The 27,310-nt window shown below is 40.1% G+C and overlaps 2 protein-coding genes and 1 non-coding gene across 8 annotated transcripts in view; all 3 read right to left on the minus strand.

Annotated features, from left to right (window-relative positions):
- The window catches only part of pcnt (pericentrin), a 38,559-nt gene extending 28,838 nt beyond the window's left edge, over nt 1-9,721 (minus strand). For 4 of the 6 annotated variants that reach the window (XM_034674601.1, XM_034674597.1, XM_034674598.1 and 1 more), the window contains exons 1-8: nt 9,510-9,707; nt 8,347-8,376; nt 6,006-6,182; nt 5,393-5,536; nt 3,022-3,171; nt 2,020-2,930; nt 1,589-1,936; nt 31-415 (exon numbers count right to left, since the gene is read on the minus strand). In XM_034674601.1, the coding sequence (XP_034530492.1) occupies nt 31-415; nt 1,589-1,936; nt 2,020-2,930; nt 3,022-3,171; nt 5,393-5,536; nt 6,006-6,182; nt 8,347-8,376; nt 9,510-9,557 (2,193 nt within the window). In that variant the 5' untranslated portion in view covers nt 9,558-9,707. Of the gene's footprint in view, nt 1-30; nt 416-1,588; nt 1,937-2,019; nt 2,931-3,021; nt 3,172-5,392; nt 5,537-6,005; nt 6,183-8,346; nt 8,377-9,509 lie in introns of all 6 variants that reach the window. The other 2 variants (XM_034674600.1, XM_034674599.1) reach the window with 1 other exon arrangement.
- A 1,110-nt stretch (nt 9,722-10,831) lies between these two features.
- Nucleotides 10,832-10,904, minus strand: trnak-uuu. Its single transcript has one exon. It is a non-coding gene; the product is annotated as a tRNA-Lys (tRNA).
- Nucleotides 10,905-11,985: 1,081 nt separating this feature from the next.
- Nucleotides 11,986-21,039, minus strand: atg9a (ATG9 autophagy related 9 homolog A (S. cerevisiae)). Its single transcript, XM_034675770.1, has 20 exons — nt 20,858-21,039; nt 20,489-20,541; nt 19,255-19,406; nt 19,088-19,131; nt 18,887-18,951; nt 18,606-18,755; nt 18,293-18,434; nt 18,009-18,149; nt 17,762-17,882; nt 17,465-17,640; nt 17,260-17,382; nt 16,970-17,157; nt 16,194-16,347; nt 15,275-15,454; nt 14,942-15,151; nt 14,596-14,828; nt 14,264-14,381; nt 13,903-14,173; nt 13,586-13,731; nt 11,986-13,496 (listed from the first exon to the last, which is right to left on the minus strand). Exons 3-20 carry the CDS (start codon nt 19,355-19,357, stop codon nt 13,488-13,490), a joined length of 2,574 nt encoding a protein of 857 aa, XP_034531661.1. The 5' UTR covers nt 19,358-19,406; nt 20,489-20,541; nt 20,858-21,039; the 3' UTR covers nt 11,986-13,487.
- Between the last annotated feature and the right edge of the window lie 6,271 nt (nt 21,040-27,310).

A 27,310-nucleotide genomic window follows, 5' to 3' on the forward strand; every position in this document is an offset into this window, starting at 1 on the left:
AACACAAACCCACTGATTATACTGTTCTACCTGTAGTGTCAGCAGCTGGTTGTCATCTTTAAGCTGTGCGTTCTGTTTGGTAGAAGCCTGCTTCATCTCCTGCAGAGACAGCACTTGATGAGACAGGAGCTCAGCCTTCCTCTCCTGCTTATTTTTAATCTCCCCTTCCAGTTTCTCTCCCTCCTCGGATGAAGGCGTCTCAGGGAGCAGTAGAGGGGTTTCAGCAGCTTCATTCCCCATAAACGTAACCAAATTCTGGTTCTGTCTTTCTTCCATTAAGGCACTCAGTTTGTTCTTCAGGTTGTCTTGTTCATGGGTTTTTGAGTTCATCTCCTCTTCAACTTGTATCCTCTTCTCCTTTTCCTCTTCAAGCTCGAAGAGAGCCTGATTGAGCTCATCTGTGACTTGGGCCCACCTGAACGTACAGACAGGATTTTCAATCAATCAATCAATCAATCAATCAATCAATCAATCAGACCTTATTTGTAAAGCTTTTTTCATACAATAATATTGTAAAAATAACAATGATAGTAACAAAATAGAGCAAGTTAATAAAATAATAATAATAATCCACAATAAATACAAATCAAAATATAAACTAAATATAAACTAAATAAATAATAAATATATATATAATATAATAATATATATATTACATAGTTAATTTTTTAAGGATTTATGGTATGTATAATGTATGTGGGTTTGTTACAAACAGAAGGTCCCTACTGGATGGTTGACTTAACCATTGCTTTCAGTAACCCGGCCCCTTGTTCAGGTGCACTGATCTCCGTACAGTTATAGTTTTGAATAAACAAGGCGGATCTATTTAGGGATATTTGGATGTAAACTTAGACTCCTTTATGGACCCGTTTTATTTTTGTTGAAGTAAACAGTTAAACTTTTTATTAAGTGGTCCTGTGGAGTTTTTAAGGTGAAGTAGAACAAGGGGATTTTTAGAGCAAAAATTAATTGATTGAATGGGATTAATTAGTTTTATTAATTAGTATTATTAAGTAATAAGTGTACTCGATTGTCTTTATGAGACTTTCAAATTGCTAGTATTACTTATTTATTTGCTAATTCACAGACTGAGAGTGTTTATTTACTTGTGTACTTATCTACTATTGACATTTCACCTTGATTTATCAAGTGATTTTTATTAAATGTATTGCTAATTTTCAACCCAGCTGGTTCTGGTTGAACTTGAATTTTGTGCTTGTGTTTATTAATTTTCCACCAAGCTCCTGAGCCGAATCTCGAGAACATTTAGCAAGTATAATGACATATATTTTTTATTTTCTTATTCTATATTAATTCGTAAGTGTTACAATATGGTCCCTTTGCATGAGACAGCGTATTCACACTTATTTCTTTGGATTACTAAACAACAGTAGTTGAGTTGGGTGGAGTTTAACATATTTACTTGGCTTTTTTTCTCTAAACTGAGAATGTTTTTTTTTGCCCTTTACAGTGAACGTATCCCCGTCCTTAAAGCTAAAACAAATCAATAAGAACAAAACTCGAAGTATTGCAAACAAATGTTTCTGTAAAAAGCTCATTAACTCCCCGGCTTAAATAGCTTCATTACCTGCTCCTGGCCTCCTCCAGCTCTTCAGCACTCTTGATGACTTCCTCCCTTAGCACATTTAGGTCCCGGTCCTTGAGTTCCAACTCCTCACGGAGCTCTCCACACTGCTGACTCAGCAGCTCCTTTTCCAGGTCAAACTGCTGCTCGGACAGGTCACTCGTCTCCAGCTTGTCTGAAGTGAAGTTGTGAAGCCAGTGAGAAAGAGATTGAGATTTCGAATCAACTGTCTGCGGAATTCCAGGGGAGCTCTGCCGACTGGAGCTGTTGGGAAGGCTGCTTTCTTCTTGGAAACGGTTTGAGATCGACAACAGAGGCTCGTCTCCCAAAATGTCACTGTTCAGCTCAAAACTGTGAAGAGACATAAACAGATAAGTACTTGATATCAAACAGATCTATACAAAACTATGAGCACTGATCAACATTTATCTAACCTGTTATCTGCAGAGACATCCAGCTGACCGCAGTGTTCAAAGCTTTCATCGATCACTGCAGACTGGGAGAGTGCATGAGGAACTGAAGATAAGTAGCGCTCCATCATATCCTCTCCAGGTGTTGATACATTCATTGTGTCCTGATCAGGTCCATTTCCTAGATGTTCCTCATTTGTATCACAGCTGAAACCAGCCTTCACCTGGTTCTGCCGATTCTTGGAACCCTTCGGTCCTTTGACCTCTTCCTCTCTAAACATCAGTACTCTCTCACTCTCCTCCAGCAGCTGCCTCACTCTCTCCACCTCCTCTCTGTGCTCCTCTTTCAGCCTCTGCATCTCCTCCTCCTGTCTGAGTCTGCTCTCCTCGAGGCTTTGAAGATGAAGGTCAGAGCTGGCTATCTCCTCCTTCATTCTTCTCTGTGCGTGTTCCTCCTGCTGAAGCCTTTTCCTCAGGTCGAGCACTTCTGTGTTCAGCTTCTCCTTCTCTGCTTTGTACTGCTGCAGCTCAAGGCACTGACTCTGGACTGAGCCTAACTGGGTCTGGAGGTCTTGCAGCTGTGTCTCACTTTCCTTTCGATCCTCTTCCCGGTCTCTCTTCTCCTTCTCCAGTGAAGAAAGCACATGTTGGTGTTTCTTAATCTCCTCCTCCAGTTCAGAACATAAACGTTGGCTCTTCTGCCTTTCCTCCTCTAGCTCTGCCCTCAGTGTGTGCAGAAAATTGTCTGTCTCACTGTCCAAGCCTGTGCTGCACCCTTCAGCACCAGGACATCCACTTGCAGATTCCCCTGATGGTGCCTCCTTGTGGTTGATGTCTGCATACTTGAAGGGATGGCCTTGTTGATGCTGCTGTAGATGACTGTTGGGAATTTCAGCTCCTGTGTGATTTTTGATGCGCATAAACTCCACACTTGTCTGCATGAAAGACAGTTCACAGAATACGGATGTTCAGTAGCTGTGTGTGCACAAAGTAAAGTGCACAGTTTTAGCTTTTAGTCGCTCTTACCTGCTGCAGCTGCCTCTGTAGAGCTTGAATCTGTCCGGCCAGCGATTGCGCCTCCAGCTGAACCTGGTCTCTACTGGCGAGCGCATCCTGCAGGTTGGAGCTGAGCCTCGCAATGATCTCGTTACGCTTCTCTACGGCCTGCTGCAACTTCTGGAAGCATAGTAAAAGTATGGTTTAACTTCTAATACACAGACACAGATGCACATGCACTGTCCTAAGATTGAGTGCAGAACACTTTGAGTGCATAGCATGAATTTCCACCTAAAAGTCTGCATGCAACATCTCACAGAGTGCTATTTAAATCTGCAGATTGACATTACCACTAAAACGGGAAGCTATGGAGGCACAGATCCAAGATATTGAAAGAGCAACTTTAGTAAGCTCAGTCACACACAAACACTGTGACCGATTGTAATGATAGCTAGCTCAAAGACCCAAGGAGGGTTCACACATTTTATTGAGAGTAATCAATAATCTCAAAGGCTCAAGGAGAAAGGGTAAGGGTATAAATTATTTCTTTTCATCTTTTCAATAAAGTCACAAATCACACAGCTGTTACAACAAATCTCTTTAAGATGTACATTAACTGAGAGAAAAGAAAGGAGACCCACCCACCATCCCGCTCAAACCCACATCCTTGATTGAGTTCATTTTTAAAGAGCGTCTACTGCGATTACAACTGAGTCCTGACTATACAAAAAAATCTTGGATATCAAGACTATCAAAAAAGGCACAAACAGACAGGTCGCACAAAGAACTCAGCAGAAGCTTTTTTATACAAATAATCCCAGTAAGGTTTCCAGTGCCCTAAATGTTCAATGTAACCCCCCCAAAAAGTCTATCTACAGGTAAGTGAAGTCCCGGCAGCCACCTCGGATTACAACTCCCATCCCAATATATCATATCAACGAATAAGTTAGCCCACAGTGAGGCAGCTTTTCATCATTACCGCCCACGTCTGTGGAACAGCCTACCTGAAGATCTGAGGGCTGCACAGAATATCAACATTTTAGAGACACCAGTGGTCTGAGCGCACCCCATATACAGAGGCTATAGTCCTTGGTTTGACTCCTAGCTTCGACTATTTGCTCCACCGCTCTCTAAAAAAATATATACACTTTTTTTTTTTTTTAAACTCAATTCCTACCTTTTTAGTCTCTCTTGCAACAAAGAGTTATTTATCTTATGTTAGTTTATTAACATTTTATTAAGTTTAAAATGTTGTATTTCAATGCCTCACACACTGCCTTATTTTAATTGTATTACTATGGTCTTTTTTAATATTTTAATAATTCATTTAAATGTTTTTTATCTAACTTTTATTTTGTTTTAGTAGATTTTTATGGATTATGTCTTATTGTCCTATTATCTTGTTTATTACCTCCAATTTGTTTGTCTTTGCTTTCTATTTCAATTTCAACATTATACGGTACCTTCAGTGTTTCCTTATTAAGGCCTGATTATAGCTTTTCTTCAACTCAGCTCTTGTTTTTAGCTTTTTTCTGTGTCACTATTTCCTTCAGCATTTTATTCAAGGAAAAGCACAGAGAGGGTGTATAGTGATACATATGAAGATTCACTTGGAACAGATTTTAATGTATCTATTTATTAATTGTCCTGTTTTAATTGAGTCTTGTATTCAGAACATTTTGAGGGTGGGAGTGAATAGGGTCTTATGGATTGCTTATTTTTTCTATTTTTATTTTATTTCTATCAATTTCTCTTTATGTACAGCACTTTGTGTTACACTACGTTGTATGAAAATTGCTTTACAAATAAAGTCTGATTAATTGATTGAAGTTAGGACTTGTGTTTCTGAATGTAACAGGTAAAACATAATTTGATACCAATTTAAAGCCTTAAATTTACAAAATGTGATTTTAAATCTGCTACAACATCTTCACAGCTGGAGACACCGCTTAAAATGCCTCCCACTGCAGAAGATGAAATATGCTGTATCCTCACATCAGTGCAGCCATGCAGAAACACTGAGTTACATTCCCCATGGGTTGATGATGACACAGAACAGACACACACATCCTAACACTCAGAGAGATACCATAACAAGACGGTCATCGTCTAAGAGTAAAAATGTAATATATATGTAGACATGTTGATCCATACAACAAAACAAATACACAGCAAATTGGTGTGTTAACAGCATCTCTGAATAGTTTCAGACTCCAGTTTCTACACAGTGAATTTAAAGCCAAGGATTATAACACCAACTATGCATTCATGACACTGAACCAATCCTCTTCTTAAGCTTGTCATCTCAAGACACACTGAGGCTCAGTTGAGTTTCAAAACAGCATTTTAGTCACATGCTTCAAAGTGCTTTATAAAAAATGACATATCAAACTGTGTATACCTTAAGCTGCTCTTTCCCAGTGACTGCCACGAGCTCCTCTTCTCTACCATCTTCCACAGGGCGCAGGCTCTGCTCTGGATCAGGGGCCTGATCCTTCCGTCGTTGGTTTTTCTCAACCTTTGATTTCTCCGGCTTCTGGGGTTCCTGAGATAGTTCATAGTTTGAGGATTAAATCAGAACAATTTTCAGCTTTGCACGATAAAGTAAAGAATATGCCAGTGCAACTAAACATGTGCCGCAAACATTTGCATTTGAAGTTGTGGCTGAACTTTCCGTTTGGGAAAGCCAGCAAATAGTTCCACTGTTAATCCTGGCCAGGTTGCTATGGCAGCATGCCCTACAGGCAACATGATGGTTAGTGACCCATTTCTGTAATGTATGTTTACTGAGCAGGGGGCACGGACCACTTGTTAGAGAGCAAACAAAATTAGACACATAGTGGAGGTCAGGGTGTTTGACCTGTGAATAGTCTGAAGTAATATCACGCAATAAAGTCATTAATGTGGGGCAAATTACCAGATTATAAACTGTTTCAATTAAACTAAAGTCTACATGAATCAGACTTCTTCAGTGTCATCAGTAACTGGTGGTCTGTATGCAGTGGGATGTGCACCTCATGGTTGGTCTTGTTGTTCAGCTCCTTGTCCTTAGCTGAAGGAAGAGCCGGCTCTACGTGACGGTCTTGCGCCGCGCCGTCATTCTGCGCGTCATTCTGGCCCTTCCTCTTCTGCGTCTTTTTCGGCGCCCCCGCACAGTCGCCTTTCGCCCGCTTCTGTCTGAAGCTAGCAAGCTGCGCAGGAATGACAGCGAGAGGTAGATGGATACGTAAGTCAGGACCACTGAGCACCACCACACCAACAGCATGGTGAAGCTCAGGGGTCAAGGGTGAGAGAGAACTCGAGTCCAGATTCTTCTCAGCGTAGAAAAAAACAAAAAAGAATTAAAACCTTGTGCAATCATCGAATTAGTGTAACTACATTTGTGTTAAGGTCCTTGATAATCCCCGTTGAAGAAAACAAAAGAGATTGGCAGCTGTCATTTTGAAGAGTCAGGGTTGTGTAACAAAAATAAAAAAGACAGTGCCCAGTGAAGCAAGAAGAAATCCCAGACTCAAACCCAGAATACACCACAGCCTGAGAAGTTCAGAATGAGGTGATGCTAAATATTCTCAAGTCTCTAGAGAGCTGTGTCAAACCCATGAGAAGGGCAGATTTTAGTGACATATATTGGACAACTTCTCAGCAGAGCAGAATCAGCACAAGGTTACAGAAAGAAGAAGAGCAGACATCCATCTCCAAAACTTTCCGGTTCTCAGCACGGAGAAAAAGACAGACAGTTAAACCTCGAAGAAACAAAGAGTTATCCGTGTAATCGCTTAAGGATAAAAAATAAAAAAACAAAAAAAATCAGACGCTGAAAAGCTCAAACATGTAGAAAAACGTAATCTCCAATTCTGACACTAGATATTTAGAATTCCAGAGGGACTGTTTGTGCAAATCCAACTCTCTGCAAAACACTCCTCCTGCATTTTTTAATATCCGCCTCTCTCTCTCTCTTTCCGCCAGTCTCTCTTCTTTAAGCAGCTTAAATCAGATTACAGCAGCTGACATTGTGACAGGGACCCTCATAAAGCTCTACATCAATAACTGACACTCTACCGGCGGCTCCCTCTCTTGCTGGTGGTCACGTCTGTCAGCTCCTCCTTATCAGGGCAGTTTAGTTCTGGTGTCCAGAAGATGCTCTCGCGGACTGAAGGGACCCACACACTGTGCCAACCCTCTCATCCTCCCTTAAACTCCCTGCCACGGCCAGCGTATAGAGTGCAGTGAAATCCACAAACGCTGGAGAGTGGATGGCATGTGTCTAGACTAAGTGAGGAGGGTGGAGACAGGGAGATGCGTTAACACGGAGAGGAGGAGACAGAGCTCTGTGTGTGGCGAACAGCATCCATGTGTGCATGCACAGCTCATTTCCATTTGAGATTGCATGGCCATGAGAGAGTTACTTGTTGCTTTGTTTGATGATTCATACGCATGTGCATTAGAGCATGTGCATTCTGATGACATGCAACAAGACTGCTCATAAAGCCACATCGTAAGGGTTTGATTTGCACTCTTATTTAGAACCACACAATGCAACCTTCAACAAACACTTTTTTTCTTAAACCAGGTACAAGCTTTGTACAATCAAACACTAAACTCTCCTACCTCACATTTCTCATAAGCTTTCATACTCATAATGACTTCAAACCCCACCCTTAACTTATAGTTCTTTCATCACAGTGTTCGCCGCCTCTGCCTGCCACAACATCTCAGAAATGCACATTAAGCAGATGAGCTGTGTTTTGCCCAAGGCCACTTCTGCACCACTGAGGATCTGACAAACACCCTGGCTTAAGCTCATTCTGGCCCCATCAGATGTTACAGATGGTCTGCTGAACGCTGCTACTGTGGTCACAACCATGTCAACATCCATTCGCCTCATGATTTGTATTGTTCTTAAGTATATGTATGTGTTTTTCTGTGTGTCTAGGTTGTGTAGCATGTTTTCTGGAAAGCTTTCTGATGCATTGCACACAGTAAAGGCAACTGACAGCACGGCATTACCATAGCAACACTATTCATGGGAGATTGTGCGACATATACAAGCTAACCAAGTCCTACAGGCTTACTGCACCACCTGATGGAGGGTGTACTGCATGACAGTGTGAGCAGGGCATACAACACTTGGAATTTAAAATATTGAAGAAAAAGTGATTCACTTTAAGTTAATAATCTGAAAGCCCTTTTAGAAGCAGAGGGCTTAAATCTCAAAAGTGTACAGAAGTAGAAGAAACCCTTTATTGCCCAGTCTAAAAGAAACAACCCAAATTGCAAGAAGACCAAAAGAAAAGAGAGAAGTGTCCGAGATCCCACGTCAGATTTTTCCTCCTATGCACCCGTTTCTATACTTACGGATTTGTTTCGTGGCATGGTGGAGGATTTCTGTCATAAGGAACATCAGTAATAAATTGGAGTTATTTAGAATCATGCATCAATACTGATATACCTCCGTCATGTGTTTAAGATTATTAACCATATCTAGGTAATGCAATGTAAGAAGCTTCTCAGCACAGGTGACCCAGTTTGACATCTGCTTTTCAGACAATGTGGCCTGATGTAAACACAGGGAAGGCCATTCGTGATTATTGGACCATAAGTAAAAGGGCTTCATATTGAATTGCAAACAGCTGCTCTTCCACTTGCTTTTCTTTTTTAGCAATAATCACAGAATGCAAAGTATGCAAAAGAGTCTCTTTTATGATTAAACAATCACCAAAAAGGCCTTGTATTTTATGCACAACTTGATAAACCTGTTTAGACAGCTGTATGTAGCTTTAAAAAAGTATCATTAGAATGGTTAGTGTCTAATATTAAACTTTGGTATTGCGAATACGAGATTTAAGGGTTCAGCTTGTAAGAGTATGCCAAAGTACCCACAGCACTCTTGTAAAGTCCCATTTATTAGGCAAAGTTTACAGCTGTAAAGTTGTTTTCTAATACTTACTTCAAAAAAAGTTTATGGCTGTTGATCAATACTCTTGATTACGAGGTTGAAAATAGATTATTTTCGCCAAGTAGAAAAGTCAGTAACTACATCTAAGTTAAGCCAAGTATAGGCCTTCAAAAGACTTTAGAAAGAACACTCGAAAAATATCGGATGCACCTGCATCGTGTCTTCATGCAGTTGGAAACTAACTCCTTGGCAAATGTAAAAGGGCAAAGAATCCAGGTTACAAAGCTCATTCATCTTTTGAATGTGTGCATACCTCTGCCTTAACTTCAGTGAATACTGGGGTTTTAAGTCATTGGCCGACTGAACTAGTCCAGAAATGTTATTTACTTTAGCTCTGTGCAGCCAGGCAACTGATTTACCCGCGACAAATGCGCGGCCAACGAGTAAAGCTACCAGTGCCTCCAATTTAAAAACAAACTGAGCTAAACATCAGAACTTACAATCATCAGATAAGTTTAGCCCGCAGTGAACAAGCGCAGATGTATGACAAAAGAACTAGCTTGCTAGCTGGCGCTAATTGCTAGCATTCAGTATTAACGTGCGTTACATGTTAGCAACAAACCTTAGCTCTCCCAGCTTCTAGTTTCCTCTGCCGTTCATCTTCATCCATCTCTTGTTTTAAAACAAACCATAAAAAGTTTAGGACATGCGTCCTCGTTAGACTAAAAATCACAACACGCCTTCACTTTTGGCTCAAGTTGTCTAATAAAATCTTTAAGCTTCCTTCATATACAACTGTCAACAGATAATATTCAGTATGGCCGCCAAGCAAGCTCAGCTCCGCCCTTATTGAGATTTCTTGAATAAATGGACCAATCAGATCGTGACACCCCCAGTCTCAGCCAATGAATTCTGCATCACTTGAAAATTAACCTCCTCCAAACGGATGTTTCCTGTCCACAATCTTAGATTGATGGCTTCTGCAGCCAATCAGAGCAGGCCAATGGAAAACACACCTCCGCGTACCTCTATGTTTTGAAAGTGAATTATCCTGGCGTTTCTATGGGAATATAACTATAATACGTTTTTTAACAATGAGGAATGTTTTTCCTAAGGTCCCTAGTATTTTCAGTGGATTTTTTTTGTACCAGTGTCAAAGAAAAAGAAAATATATTTCAGGGATTATCTTGTATCTGAGTTTAACACATAAGTTTTAGAATAAAAACTCAGTCGTTTTGTAGAGTTAGTTGCCAGTTGTACACCTATGTTGTAAACCTATGTTGTGCGTCCTGTGGAAAACAATGTTTGGCTTTCGCACGAATTCCAACACACAGCACGAAGTCTGTGTGACTCAAAATGTCAAGAGCTCAGGTGAATTAGATATTTAAAGCCTTTCTATAACAGATGTGTGTCTCTCCAATGAGGCCTGTTTTCATAACAGATATTTCAAGTCCAACACATAAAATGCTTTATTAAGTGACACTGTTACTTATTCAGACTTAAAATTAGATTTATGATGACATGGTTGAATTAAAACTTGTGCATAATGCCCAGAAATAATATACTTATGTTCCATTCATTCATTGTTCTGTTCAAACTGCAGTAGGCCTACATTTGATGTTTTTTTCTCCACAATTTGAAGGTGTTTTGTCGACAGTTCACAGCTAAACTTGAGTAAAACTTTCATACATGTGAGTGACTACAGAGTCTTGGTAAGTTTGCAGAGCAAAAGCAATCCGTTTATTTTATGCAGTTGAAATACAACCCAAATTTTTTTTGACCTACTATTGAAAGAAACTTGTTTTCTAAAGTGTGTAAGGTAACTATCAGTTTATCGGAGCATCTGAAACAAATCGATGGTCTTGAGGGGGATTCGAACTCTAACCTGTGGAGCCCAAAAAATGGCCGGCTCCCGATAAAATGAATAAGAAAGGAAAAATCTGACGCCCGAACAGGGACTTGAACCCTGGACCCTCAGATTAAAAGTCTGATGCTCTACCGACTGAGCTATCCGGGCCCTGTGAGACGTGGTTTTACAGTGACTAAAAATATTCGTATGTGAACAGATTAAACTAGTGTAATGTACGTTTATTACTGTAACTGAGATGGTTTCGATCCCAGTAACTCTGGTACGCATATGTTGCTGGCTTGTTAGCTACCTACCAAAACGTGTATGCTGGCTGTATGATGTCAACAGCTAGCAGCATCTCGGCCACTTATCGTATCCAGTGGTGGACAAAGTACACAGCTGCATTACTTTAGTCAAAATATAGATATTCAATGTCAAATATTACTCCTATACAAGTGAAAGTTGCTCTGTCAGATTATTACTTGAGTTAAAGTACTGGAGTACTTGTTTTTAAAAATACTCAAGTATTCAAAGTACTTTTAAAACAATCTTAACACATTGCATTTTCACAATACATAAGTGCATTCAAGAATACATAGGAGTATATTCTGTTACATTATGTTTATTTAGAAACCATTATTTGAAATCTCTAAAAACTATACCATGGAATAAAAACAGAAACTTAGTAACTCAAAGCACAGACAACTTAGTTTGAAATGTTCATTTGGAATGAAACAAATGTTATGCAGCTCAACACACTTTCTCAGGTTGGACAGTGAATGTTTGTATGTTTGGGCAGAGTGGGAAACAGGGAGAACATTTCAAACGATATGTATCATTCTTCATTTCAAAAACCTCTAACACGGACTGAAGATATGGCCATGGGTGCTCAGGTGGAGAATTAAAGCCATCATTAACACCTCTACATGAACTGTCTGATCTGACCGAAATTTGCTCTGTGTTTGCTCCACGTTCAACTGTGGGATCAGTTTTCAGAAAAGAGAAGGACATTCATGAGCTGACTTCAAAGCTCAAGTAGTGAGTAACAAGAGCATTGATAGAAATGTAGTGGAGTGAAAAGTACAATAATTGTCTTCTGAATGTAGGGGAGTAAAAGTAATGTTTCCCCCAAAAATAATACTCAAGTAAAGTACACATACTCAAAAATGTACTTAAGTACAGTACTCAAGTACATTTACTTTGTTACTGTCCACCACTCCTATTCGATACCTCCTTGAACACACACAAGTCATTTCATTTTCTTTAATGGATGAATTTACAGCTGTACAAACGGGAATTTTACAGTATTTATAAAACAAACAGCAAAAACCCCGAGCATAATCACTTTTAATCAAACGTTACCACACTGCTTCCAGTAAAACAGTGCTTACCTTGAGACACAACCGTCTATCACCATGGCACATCCCTTTGATAAATAAAATTATTTAAAAAATATTTATACATGACAGCATACAAATACAAACAAGTGATACCCTCTGCATTTACAAACCATTAAAGTGCATAATTCTCTGACAGAATTGTTGCTAAATAACAGAAAAACTTGGAAAGTCATGCTGTTAAGTCAACACGATGTGAACGATTGTGATGTGATCCTCATTGTTAGAAGTGTTTCTACTACTCTTTAAAACAATGTATGAATAATGGTCATGCACTTGTGCTTGAGGGCTTTTAGTATGGCACAGGAGTTAACAAACAGCCTTGTTTGTTTGAAGTCCCCTTTTGCAAGTCTATTAAAGATTAATGAACGGTAAAGACTAACACATTGGTTATATAATATTACTGTGCTTGCATACAGCATCTCTAACAACAAATCAAAATGTTGGCTTTATAATTGTGTAAATTTGAATAATTAAATCCTCTGAATGATGACTGCAAGTTCACCTGGAACTATTTATTTACAAAGTGCATGTGTGTGAAGAATACCGGGTTGTGTTGTAAGATTATCCTCCTAACCTAAGTCCATCAGGAAAAGGAGCCAGGCTGAGAAAATTAAAATGTTACAAAACCACATGAACTTTGTAATGCAATAAATACAGAGGTTAAATAAACATCTTAAGGATTGAAATGCTTCACTGTAAAAGTATAAGATGAATCTATACTAAGTCAGGCCTTCTTGTTTTGCAAGAGGCAGACTGCAAGCTGTAATACAGAGCACAGGTGAGAATCTACAGCCTCCTATAATTGGTAAAAGAACACATATAACAATGAAAGTCTGTGTGTTATCTGAATCTTTCTGAATACAATTTGTTGAATTCTGCATTTGTTAGACAGACATACATTCTTCGAATTTTCCTGTTTACACCATACAGACTTCTAAAAGAGGGAACTAGATTGCACAATTTGAATTATTGTGTTCACATTTTGGGCAAATTGTTTTGTATTTTTTCTACAGTGGCAAAGTTCAGAGATCCCTCAGGCTGATGTGACTACATTTTTGTTTACATCACAGCCACAATTGGACTTTCAATATGTGCAAAAACAGCATGGCTATAAGAAGTTACTTGATCCTGCTGGTCATCATCTGTACACAAATTCAGGAGAACACCCTATCTGCCTATCTAGGCATTTAGCAAGTCATATAGTATCTCTGAGGAGTTGATCGTAGCAGCTAGGATCACATCCACCTTATTGTTGACTGATATTCAATCCTGGATAAAGAAGCAGTCAATATGGGAATGTGTGTTTCCTCTCCGGAGGGTCAGGAGGGTTAGAAGCTGAAACAGGACTTTGTTATGTAATCTAAAGAGAGAGAAGAGAGCAGAAATGGTTAATTACTTGCAATTCGAACAAGGGAACTTTAAATCAGTCTCCACATAAACAGCGTCCACCTTGTGTATGTGAGGAGGCATTTCATCCTCCGAGCTCTCCTCTGGGACTGGTTCATGTTGTCGTGGTGCTGCCTGACCCTCCTCTGCCCAGCCTCCCATGGGGACACGGGCAGACCTTACTACTTTCCCCCCTGCACCAGAAGGGTCTGAAAACAGAAAGAAAGAGGGCTCATTTTCACTGCGTGGTATCTGGTGCTTTCTTTTGTTTTCACCCCAGGAGAGCTCAGTTGATATCAAAAGGTGACATGAAAAAGCTGCAGACGACTAAATGTGTATTCTGCTCCAATGCATGTGAAGAGAATAAAAAATGTATGTACCTGTGGTGGGTCCACTGTGGCGCCTCTGGCTGCTGCTTTGTGATGACGCTCTCTCCTGGTACATGGTTGTACTGCTGTTTGCTGATGCTGATGTAGGAATGGCACTGGGACTGGGAACTACGGTGGGGAAAGTGTGTGAGCGAGGCAAATTTCTGGACTGAGTGTTGGGTTCGCTCCTCACTTCATCGGGGACGCTGTCACTACTTTCGTCGCTCTCCTGCCTGTGCCACGTGTGGCGGGATAGCTCGCCACGGGACTGCTGCTTGTGCAGCTACAAGGAGAAAACAAAAATGAAGAAGGATGGTTAAATTGGATTCCATGTCAGAAAAATGACTTTGATTTTTTTCTCGCACACAATTACCTCATGCATGTAAAGAGCATGGATGCTCATTTCAGTGGAGGCGTACTCTGACAGGATCAAACTGGTGAGTTGACCCTCCCACGCACTGCTGCCTGAGCTCACAGTCCGAGCATCCGTCCTATTGAAAGGAGAATGTGGATAAAATAAGAACATGAAGAGGAGGTTACTCTGCTAAGGGAATGAGAACAGCTCGGTGAATAGTGAAAACAAATAAGGGTTCAAACTATCTTATGTGATAAAGCCTATCAAACATGGAGCTACATTTTAACCCTGCAGGTAAGTTAAAATTCAGGGTTGAGGAACTGAGTTAAGGAAAAGTAGAATTTTCCTACCCAGAGCCAGTCATTGCTCTGCTCATGGTTGAAGTGTGTCCAGCTGCCCTGTGAGCTGCACTCAAACTGCCTCTCAGGTGAAGACTGCTGCTGATAGGAGAAAGGGAGCGCAACGCAGACGCCCCATCACTTAGGCCAGCTGCTGTGTGATTTGTCAAAGAGCTGTCCCTGCCAAAATGGACCGAGTTCACCGTGGAGGGACCCGCTAGGAGGTTTGCAATGAGGCTCCTTGGCTGTAAGACAAAGAAAGAGCAAAAAAGAACTCAATTTGACCTCTACTAATGTGTCGAAATTTAACTTATGACCACTGTGCGATTTTAAAATAAATATTTGTTTATAAATGTACCTCAGACTCCGATAGTGAGAGTGGATGTGTGTCTGAAGCCGCTGTGGCCTCTCTGTGAACTCGTTCTTTCAGCTGGCTGATGAAGTGTGTAGTCTCCTGGGGAGGCTGCCACTGGGGGTTGGTGATGGCAAAGTGCATCAGAGATAACTCTGTCTTCCCATCCTCTGCCTGTTGGTAGATCGATGCCTCTGTTTTTCCCTCCGACATCCACTACAAAGTGTAAAAAGAGAGTCAGCCACAAACACACATAACTTAATCTATAAAATAGGACTTTATTCAAATATTTAAAAGTCTGTTACAATCTGTGTTTGCTGATAATGTTAAATCACGTACCGCAGGGTGTCCATGCTGCCTGATGTCCATCTGAGCAAAGGAGCAAGTGTCTCCCACTCCGATCACCTCCACAGTGAAGTTCCTGAAGAAATCAATGATTTCCAGAGACTTCCTCCTCAGACAGAAGATCAAGATGATGGGAGTGACCACCGGACTCAGCAGCTCCTCTAGAATAAACACCTGGAGGAAAACAGAAGGGAAGAGGCTAACACTGTACACTCCGGGAGCAGAGTAGGGCTCAGCGGGCACATAAAAGGTTTACTCACTCAGATTTATAAGTCAGAATGGGTAATACATTATTGAAATCTTAAGGAACATCCGAGACTCGAAGATTAAAGATTCAAATTGCCACCAGCTGGGACACGCTAGGAGTGGAGGTACTTAAAGTTACTAAAGGCCGCTTTTCAGTGTGGAATGAAAAGCCCTCTTTCCTCAGTAGATTTGCAATAAAGCAAAAGCAGAATCAATGTTTTTACTGCTCTCTATGTGAGATATGAATACAAATAATGTGATGTGGGTAATGCTCTGCTTTCTGAAAAAAAAATGTGTGTGCCTGGATATTGTCTAAAAAAATACACCAAAATAAAAATAGATGTTTGGAGAGTATATTCCAAAATAAATACAGGTCTGTTTTTGAAGCAGGCAGACTGACTCATAAAAGTAGAAGCAGCAAATGTACAACTGCTACGTTTATGATAGCTTCAATAGCAGCAATGTGTGAATGGGGTTAATTAATACTGATGGGTGCGTTACATAGCAGCCTCTGCCATCAGTATGTTAAAGTGTGAATGGGTGAATGTGATGCAATGCGTGTTGAATGGTCAGAAAGACTAGAGACAGTCCATCACTGTGCTGACCAGTATCCCCCCATAATTGATTTGCGTCTTGCTTTTAAACCCACTTTGGAATCCATACTCACTGCTTTGTACTGGAAGAGCTGGGAGAACTGGTCACGGGTCTCATATCTGTGTGCGTTACCCTGCCAGTGGTCAGGCATGTAATGAATATGAGCCAGGATAACCCGCAGCAGCTGCTCAGGACAAAACACCATGTGCTTATCAGGTATGAATGATCTGAAATGAGAGGAAGACAGAGAGAAAGGTGGAAAGATTGAACAACTCTGGGAAAATGTAATTGACAAGTCTGTTAAAATAAAACCCCCTTCAAGAGGATTTCTCGGAACAAATCCCAAATCAATCCTGTCAAATGAAACCCGACTTCCCCTGTGACCAAGAGTCTTAAAATGTTGAGAGCAGATTCACACTGACAGACCTTTATTTTTCTTCACAGCGCAGTACGTGAGAATTTCCCCAAATACTTCAATAATACTTCAATCTTGAGCAATCAGCAGGCTTCAAAAAGTTGAGCTGCTTGAGGAAAGAAACCCCCTTATACTCGCCAGAGTAAGCTGCCCGAGAAAATTAAAGGGATTACAATTCTGGGCAGCTTTAAAGTGGGTAATAAAGAAAAGGCTCATGGGTGACAGCCTTGGCTTTCAAGTGGTCTCATCTTTTCTTGTGTCGCCGTTTCACATAAAACATCTGTCTTTAATGTTTGCAATTGAACATCATTGCTCCAGTGACATAACTATAGAATTACATATACACATTATCATTTATTATTTAATACCTCATGAAAATATCACCAAAATATACATTTTGAAAAGGAATAATTAGATAGATAGGTCCAGCCTACCTGCAGACTGTTATACACACTCCGAGGAGGGTGATTGATGAGAGCACATGCTCTACTGCAAGAACGTCCTCATCATAAATGGTAAGGGCGATGAGCACAGCCAGAAGGGAGCCGGCAAAAAACGCTACATTTTTGGCAACCACCGTCAGCAGGGGCGAGAGAAAACAGTTCATGTACTTGGATGCAGCCTGAATGAAACACAAACAAAGGAACAATAACACCACATGCAATGAATGGTTAGAGAGTTATTAAACTTAAGGGAATAAAATATTGGCAGGAGATATTCTTACCTTGTAGCCTTTGCTGAGGCGTGACATAAGCTCATGATCCAACTCATTGAAGTGACGCAGGTAACATCGACCATACAGAGACCAGCATCTCGCCCCCAGAGAACCAGGCTCCCGTTTGATCACCTACAACAAAAGTGAATGTCAATAGGGCCCTTAATTACAGAGAGGATTGTTTAAAGTTTGTACATGCAGCTAATCCACTTACCTCTGTGTAACTGAAGAAGGCATAGAGGATCTGCCACACCAGAATGACTGGACACAGCAGCAGATTGGCAATCCCAATCCACAGAATACGGGATGCTAGCCTGTCTGCAAGCTCCAGCCTGTTACCTCCTCGCTTATACTCTGATTTCAGGCTCCACTCGTTCTCAAACAGAGAGCCTGCAGAGAGGAAACAACAATGGGGGGTTAAGGTAAGAGTCATTTGTAATTGTAAACCTCAGAAAACAGGAAAATAAACTTAAGTGTGCTTCCAACAGATAGAAATAATACGTAGACACACCTGGCCCCCAAAAGAAGATAAGTTCAAAGTTGTATTTAAGACCCCGGGTGTAGAAAACATAGTCCCCAAGTACAGGAAGTCGAGATCGCACAGGAAGGAGTGACTTGTTCACCATGGCAACCTAAAGGAGTACAGGATGAAAGCCTCAAGTTTAAAGTCTCATAGCTACGTTAGTCTGCATTAACTCTGAGCTTAAAAAAAACAGAGAAAACAAACATTGTAAACATTTCATTGCAAACAGACGCACCATGTAGTTTTTAAAGCGTAGGATGCGGTGGTAAATGTCAAGCTCTGTAAGTTCTTTTTTATGGATGCAGATCTGGTGTTCCTTCTGAATCTCCACTATCCTGGCCTGAACCTCCTGCCATGTCGCATAGGGGAGTTCTGACTGAACAGAAAAAGCAAAGGGAAAGTCAAAGCAAAATGACTCATCCTGTGTTGTTATTATTAATCTCACTAGTTGCACAAAATTCCAACTTAACAAATCTCTAATACATGTAAAATGATGACCCTAGTGTAATATTGTCTCACCATGGTCATTTTGAGTGCATTGATATAGAAGGATCGAATCTCCCAGTAGCAGCAGACATTGTAGATGAATTTGATGAGGCGATGGAGCCAAAAAACCCCGGAGATTGTCAGTACGAACATCACAAATGCATTGTCTCGGATACTGAAAGAGAAAAGACCATTCTCTATGATTCAAAAAGGTAAGTGTGTAACTTTTTTGGCACATATAATGCGTCTTGAATCACAATTAATGCAATGGGTTAAATTACAGCGGTAGCTCCTATGTAAAAAAAAAAAAAAAAGCAACACCAACTACATACAATGTCACACTCACCGTGCACTGCACACATCCACTGGGAGGAAGGCATCAGGCAGGGTGACTTTAGAGGAATCAGTGTGATTTACAAACTTGTTGGCAAAGAGAATGTCATAGTCCACACAGTTAGCTAAGAACACTGTGAAGCCAACCACAAACAGCAACTGGCTGCACGGAGAAAGACACAAGGATAGAAACACACATTAAGGAAACATAGAGCAATGTAAAGCTAGACCAGTAAACAAGTCTTGAACAGTCAGACTTTTAAATGCACAATGTTTGACAGACTGGATACATACACAAGCTCAAAGATCTCTCCCATCAGCATACAGGTGAATCCATTCTTCTGGTGCAGGTTATATACGTATTAGATGTTAAGGAACAGTGGAGATGTTTCTGAAGTGATCATCCTACATTTGCTAAAAGCGTCACACAGTTGGATGACATGGAAACTCAGAGCAGCATATTAGTATTCATGCTTAAATTATGTAAAAGGATATTCTCTGGAAAAACAGGTCCAGATTTTCTATGTGGTGCCATTGGGCTGCAAAAGATGTAATACAAATTAGTACTGATCTTGGTTGTGACTGTCAGAGTAAAACGAGGAGGGTGTGTTTCTGTTTGTGTGATCATGATTTGTTTGTGATTTGTTTGCGCATAGTCATACATTTGGCTCCTTCAGGCACATGCATCAACAGGTTCTCCTCTCCAGGGGGAGAGTCGCTGTATGACGCTTCCAGGCGTTGGTATTCTGTGTCAAAGTGAGCCATGGTGACAGCAGCTTCGGTCTCACCAAGTTACTGAGCCCACTGCTACAAACTAGAGTGTAGAGGCAGAGACGGGCGGAAGAAGAATGTTTAGAAGAAAAAAGTACACAAAGGATGATTTAAGAGGACAATGACAAAGGTTAGACGTCATATTATGGTTAATAATCAACTCTTTATGACCCTTATAAACTCCAAACATGGCAGGCAACAGTCTTCACTGAGTCTTACTTTGAATATCAACATAAGTGATGTTTTTGGAGTAAAAACACACTGAAGAAGGGTTATAAAAGCAGACAATGAAAGAGTAAAATTCATCTAAATTTGTAATAATCACCACCGGGCATTTCTTACATGCCACTGGATGTTTTGCACAGGTATGACGACTCAATTGACACGTCATTAAATAAGCAGCACCTGTTGTTTAATCAAGTATAATACCACTGAGTGTAAATTTTGTGCCATTTGGCAGGCATTCAACAACACACCACATTTTTAGACAGTTGATGTGAAACAAGGACTGCAACATTTGTTGTGAATTAAGATCTAAGAAATATGCAGTGACAATGTTTGCAGATGGGTTGGAGTACAAAACTGGGGTGCAGACTTTTGTGGTAAAGCCCTTTGATGTTGCAGCCTCTCCTCAGTAAGACTCAAAGTGACTAAATTGAAACTAACTGCAACTAAAACCTGTGACCATAACCAAAATGGGTAACTAACAGAGACTTGTGTCTCAACAAGTGTCAACTCTCTTGCTGTAGTAACAGATTCATCTTTAAAGTGCTACTTGAAGCTATAGATTACAACTGTACAGACTTGGGGATATAACATGCCATGGGTTTAATACAAATGTGTACATTTAAGTTAATAAAACAATAGCATCAATTGTACCAATTACACATATACACAATTATATAACATCAGCTAGTGTCTCCACCCTTTTCCCTGAACATACAAGTTTATGCATTACAGTCATTACACACATGCCATGGACACTGATTTCAAATGTAGTTTACACTGTAGGTGAGAAAGAAGTGGTACAACACAACTCATGAACAGGTAACTATACAAACTCTTGTCATCCACATGCACTGCCATACAGCAACCCATTGGCTTAGCTTCAGTAAAGCTACCTACCTCCATTGAAGTACAGTACGTCCTATCAAGCTCTGTTGACTCAACATTCCCAGCTGAAAATAAGGAAGAGACATTTTTCTTGAAGCTGCCTTTCACAGTGTTATATTTGACATCAGCAGACTTTAGGACAAGGCTTTATGCTATGTTCCTATTCGGAGGCAGCATGCAGGACAGCACAAGCCCACACAAAAGACATGAATAATAGACCGCTGATCTGTAGCTAGCTAGCTGTTTCAAATTAATTAGCAACAACATTACAACGTAAGACGCTAGCACAGGAGGACTGATTCAGGTGTTGTTATTGTCGTGGTTTGACAGCACAGGCCTGCCTCCCTCCCAAAATAACGTCACCCAACACGGAATCCTCACCGTTCGGTTGTTGCGCCTCCACCGTGCCGGGTTGAACCTGTCAATACACGCAGATTTTTCTCTGTAACCGTCTTGTTTTCGTTTTTGTTATAAGTCCCTCTCAAGTCACACACAAACCAGTTTCATTTTCGACACAGCTAGCAGTGTGGAGTCTGTCAAAGCTGAGCGGCAGGAGCGTGGTCCAATCAGAGAAAGAGTTCCCAAACAGTAAAAGCAGCAGCCAATCAGATACAGTTAGAGGCGGGCTCTAGGAACTAGTATGTACAGTGACACGCCCTGTATGAGACACTGGTTTCTCCGGATATAACCAACAAGAAGAAAGCATCTACCACCACCGCCCGGTAGTTTTTAGAAGCACAGTGTCAGCGGTAGTGTCGTACTGAAATTGTACTCTTGGTGATGCTGCTACACCTGGATTCAACATGTAAACTTAAAGCCTCATAACAGCATGAATTATTCCCTATTCTGAAACAGTTTCCTACAAAGTGCAAAAGGAAGCAGAACATGAAAAATGATTTATTTTAGAAAATTGTTGCAGGCTGTATAGAAATTTCCTTAATGTTTGTTAATGTTGTAAAATACAGTTTTAACAGTAATACTTAAAAGTAAAAATCATATTTTACTCTTTTTACTAGTATTATTATACCATAAAAATTCCAGTGTCAGAGATTCTAGCACATTGATGGTGACATACATCTAAATACTCTATGCCTTCTCGAATAATGAGAGGCTATGTTTTCCATTTACATACTTGGAAAATTTGAACTCTTTTCTTGGCCAATCTAACCATCATTATCTTATTTAAATGTTTATCTGATTAAACTTCTGATGATGGGAAAATATCTGTTTTACAAGGCTCTCTATACGCTCTATACTCAAACAGTAATCAGCTCCCTGCAGGCTCGATGCATCATGGTTTGATAACATTATAGGTGGTTTAGGAGCTGACTCTAAAGCCAATCTCACCTTCTGCCACTCTTTGCTCTGTGATGAATATTCATGTGTGATTGTTACGCCTCTGGAGTGACAGCTGGGCTTTTGTTCACTTTGTCACTGCATTAGTTACACTATTAACACCACACTGCTGTGTGTGTGTGTGTGTGTGTGTGTGTGTGTGTGTGTGTGTGTGTGTGTGTGTGTGTGTGTGTGTGTGTGTGTGTGTGTGTGTGTGTGTGCCAAATGACAGTACCTTTGTGTATTCTACTTGCTAACAATGATTTCATTAAGCGATCTCCCAAGACAGACAGGAATAAATTGAGATAATTTGTTTCCACACACAGACACCTGTATTTAGACACAGACACCCACACACACACACACGCGCACACACAGTTTGGATTGTGTTATTTTAAACCTCTCTCTTTCGTACTCCTCCATCAACCTGGCATTTCTCTCCTCGCTGCCCATTTTCCCATGATGCAATAATTTCTGAAAGTGTCACTGCTTTTATTTGTGTTTCTGTGTGTAAACAGAGATTTTTTTAAAGGGGCTGGGGTGTCTAGAGTCAGGGGGAGTCTGTGTAATCCAGCTATTATAGTGATCTGGGTAATTTAATCTGCTCTGATGAGGATTAGGTTTCATTCAACTTAATCCTGCAGAAAAAGTCTGTCACAGTGAAGCTCAGTAAAGCTCATAAACACTAAACTGTAAATGAGATATTACAGTGAATAAAAAGTGTACTCATAGTAAACCAATGTTTCTGATACACCTAAATGAATTCAACCTATAATTTTAGACAATTCTTGAACTCCTGATTTCAATTTATATCACTTCACTTATTCACATCTACTAAGAAAAACATGAGAGTTACACATGATCAAAGGTAGCTTTTGTGGCCCGCTTAGGTTAAAAATGTTGCTGTTTTTTCTGATTACAATAGATTATAAAAAAAAGGACCCTGAATTTAGATAGAATATTTGAAATACAGAGAAAATAATCAAAGTTGAGCTCAAACAAAATGTCTGTATAAATGTGTTCCTTTAATATTTACCAGAAAAAAAGTCCTGCTCCTTTGTTGGCTCAGTATCGATTTGAATAACCGCTCCTTGTGTTAGTGTATGATAAGATAATTTAGGACTGCTGTACATGTGTGTTAGTATGTCTGCTCATGCTGCAGGCTATAACTGGAAGATTAAATTACCCCACTGTCTGTTGGGAATTAGGGGGTTGCACCGACAGCTAATTTGGTCCAAAGAAGTGCTGTCATGCTGCCATGAAACCCAGGGGTGGTGCTGGGATAACAGGGGTGGGGTGGGGTGGGGTGGGGGGTGCAGGGTGTGGCAGGCAGGGGGCAGGGAAAGGGGGATTGGGATGAAGTCATCTCTCTGGAGAAACTTAATTAGTTAAACCTCCTTCCTGTCAATGCACCCTCATGTAAACCCCACACAGCAGGTATGAAATCTACACATCCACACACACACACACAAACACACACACACACACACACACACACACACACACACACACACACACACACACACACACACACACACACACACACACACACACACACACACACACACATTCAGTTGAAACAGGGGGCAATGTTTAAATCATTGGTTGCCTTCTCCTCCCCGCTGGTACCCCTGAGGTGTTTTTGAACTGTTTTAATTGTCCTAATTCCACGAGGATCCAGTGAATAGAAAATAGATTTCTGTTCTTATCGTTCGCTGTACCATATTGAGGGATCTTTCTTCTGGATACTGTAAATTGTGATTCGTTTGGTGGCAAACTCTTAAAAATAGCCTTCCACTATGTTTTAACAGCAGACAAGAATCTGTCAGTGCTATTTTTGTTAATTGATGAGAAAGTAATCCTTAAATTCCAAAAAGTGAATTATTTATACCAAGGCTGTATTAAGGTCTTTCTTTTTAACATTTTTTTTGTGGTGGTTGAGGTAAGAAGATGAACCAGAACCTGCTGTGACAAGGACTTCAGTCTCAGTATCTGGGACGTGTGCTTTAACTGCTGAGCTAAAAGGGTACTCTGTGTATGGGTCATTTTAAGCAGGCAGTAATAAAGGTTGTTTAAAACTCACAATAAATGAAAAAAAAGGGATATTCATAAAGTTTAAGGCTATTAACAATAATCCAAAATTCAAACAGTATCAAGAAGCACTTCTATTTATTTCAATAAATATATTTCACTCATAATCCTATATCAGTGTTCCTTTGTTTCCTACACACTCACAAACATTCATACACATACATCATGCACCAAGAGAGCGAACAATTTCCTGTCTGTGTTTGATTTAAGTGGTGATGTTCAGACAGCTTAAAAGGTTAGAGAGCATGTGTTTCCGTGTGTGTGTGTGATACAGAATGTGAACAATGAGATTACTTATCTCCGCCAAAATTGTGTCATGCAGAAGGTAAGTAAAAGATGTAAATCACTGGGTTGTGGTTTATCTGTTAAATGACACTGATGAAAAATCATCTGTGACGAATGAGAATGATGCTGGACAACAATTTTCTCTGGATATGTGATGTTAACAGAATAAACCTGAGGGGAAAGAAGGAGAGGAATGGAGAGGAGGTCAAACTTTCATTCATAACTTGCTGATATAGCACTGTTAGACAAATCTATTTTTGAAAATAGCCCTCAGTTGACTCTAGATAAGAGATATAACACACTTCATGGTCTACTGGTGGTAATTATAACCTCAACCCCTACAATTTATCTCGTATAAAAGAGGCCTGGTCAATGAGTTTCTACAGGAATGACTTTTAGCTTTATACTCAGAAGTGTGATTTCATGATACAGATCAATTCACTGTTTTTGTGTGTGTTGCATGAGTCATAAAGATCGGGTGACATCATATATGTCACTGTCTGAAAGCTTGTGTGTTTTAGTGTGTGTGCAAGGAGATATACATAAGACATGATGAATGCATGAATCGTTCATGTTTGTCTCCAGGGAGTGAACTGTGACACCAAACTGTGGGGATTGTCCCTGAGATGCACCACAGTGGCTTAGCGCCTTTCTATTCACTTTCACATGTGTTTCATATGGATAGGTCATTTTACCTGTTTAAAACATTACTGATATCACTATCTGTTTATAAAATGTAAAAAAAATTACCCATTATTTTCATGCATGGCATTTGTCTGTCCATGTTTCCTTTGTCTCTTTGTCCATTAGCTCTCTCTGTACTCGTCCATGATATAATGCATCCAGACATGCAAATGTCCTTCAGTGAGGCTCACTAGACAGAGAGGTTAATGGTCAATATCAGCTGTAGTGGATAATCAATACAGAAGTGAAGACTGGGGAGATGGGAAAATTTATGAGGAAACAATCTAATGGCCCTAGCAGCAGACAGATTTAAAGAAATACCTTCTACATGTTTCTCTTTCATGTTTGGCATTGTGGAAAACATTCTTATTGTCTTGCTCTAATTTAGTTGAGAAGATTGATGTCACACTTTTGTATCTTTGCAAAGCAAACAGCAGCTGTTAGTAAGCTTATTTAGCAGTCAGTTCTTTAAGTCTTGTTGTACCAGTGAGGTAGCAGGCACAAGTGGAGACTTGGAAAGCATCTGTATCTGACTGGGAAGGTGGATTTTGTTTTTTCCAGAAGCAAGGCTTGCTTTTCTCTTCTGTTTTCTTTTGTTATGCTAGGTGTTTGTTGGTGGTACATTTGCAGTTTGTTTATGGCATAACAAGAAAAGATTGCAATTACTTCATCTGACTTTTCTCAAGAAAGCATACCAGCACATTTTCACATGACAGCAGATCCCTGCAGATATCATGCTTAGATGTGAAGCTAAAACACAACTGTCAAAAGATAATGTCATGCCACTGTGCTACATGTTTTGAATCGTATAAAAGTTGGAAAGATGACAGGTTATTTATATTTCCCTACTTAGTATCAACAAAAGTTTTAAACATGGAACACAGCAGGACAACAATATAATAGCAATAATGCTTCCCACACTGAGCATGATGCTATAGGCAAATGACCAAATAAAATATAGTGAATGGTCGGCAGTATTTTGGAGAGCCATTCCTAAAACAAAATGAAATCAAAGGAAAATCAAAACCTGGTTTATATTCCACTTACACCTCAAAAGGTGTTCCATAGCCTGGTTGATGGGTTTTTTTTTTTGTTTGTTTTTTTACATGCATCTTAATGTATAGTTGAGTGTCATAGTGTAAAGCCATTAAATAAAACCTTACTGGAGTTCACAGGAATGTTTGCCCTCTGCAGCCAGAAAATACTATACAGTGGATCAGAGCAAATTAGATTAAAGAAACTAAAGAACCACATCTTATCATAGTGCATTTCCTCAAGTGTGTGTGCATGTCTATGTTTCATTTCAAACCACATAAACCATAATTAAGTTTGATGAAAACAAGCTTTCAAGAATAGGACACAATAATGTGTTTAATGTTAATGTCTTTATTCCGATAAGAGTGGCCCTGTTGATCTGCTGCACATAATAAACATTTTAACAGTACAATGAGAGGGTATTTGTCTGTGACTTTTTTATAATGTTAAACATATAACAAGACACTTTTAATGTAATGAGTCCTAACAATGCCCCCTTGTTTTTCTGTTACCATTAAAACAGACAAAAGAGAGCTTGTTTCGGACCAAATTTAGCCCTAAGGCCTTGTTTTGGATTGTCCCATTTCACCAGTTAACCAGCACACAGTGAGGCTGACAATCAATCAGGACATTTCCCACTGAGTGTCTCTCCACTTCTTTGACTCAGCGTGTCCTCTCAGACAGCACTAAACAGATGAGTCTGCAGAGTGAGAAAGCGTAAGAGGGTCACAGGAGCGGGGCGACGAAAGACAAAGACAGCAATAAATGAAAAGAGATTTATGGATGCTCCAGTCGTAAAACTGATTGGCTGTGACATTGTGAGTGATGTCTAATGTCTACTAGAATGTGCAACATATGACATGCTCACACACCAGTTACTTGATACATGTGTGAAATTGTATGCTCAGATATGTATGTATATATGTGTTTGTATGTATGTGAGTGTTAATCCATAAATATTTACAGTTTAAGAGTCAGCAGCATGGATGGGAGGGCTCAGCTCTCAGATCTTCAGTAATCTGTCTGCGTTTTCACTCAGAACACCAGAAGACCTATTGATGATCTGTCCACAACACACACTCCTCTCTGATTTACACCACCACCAACTCACACACATATACACAAACACGACCACACACTCACATATATATTCATTGTAACAGTCAGAGGAGAAGGAGACATCAAGGAGAAAGAGACACAGAGCGCTGAGGTCAGATGAGTAAGCAGAGTCCTCCTCCTGACTCGCAGGGAACAAAATCTATCCCACAATTCACCACTGCGGGTCACTCAGTCCTGGTGTTGTCATGGTAATGAGAATTTAATAGCCTAGACTTTTTGAGTGTCTGTGTGTTTCACTGCATGTGTGTGTTCCTGTACACATGTGAATGTTAGATGAGTTTTCTG

The sequence above is a fragment of the Notolabrus celidotus genome, chromosome 22 (genome assembly GCF_009762535.1).
Source record: "Notolabrus celidotus isolate fNotCel1 chromosome 22, fNotCel1.pri, whole genome shotgun sequence".
In the NCBI taxonomy this organism is placed as follows: Eukaryota; Metazoa; Chordata; class Actinopteri; order Labriformes; family Labridae; genus Notolabrus; species Notolabrus celidotus.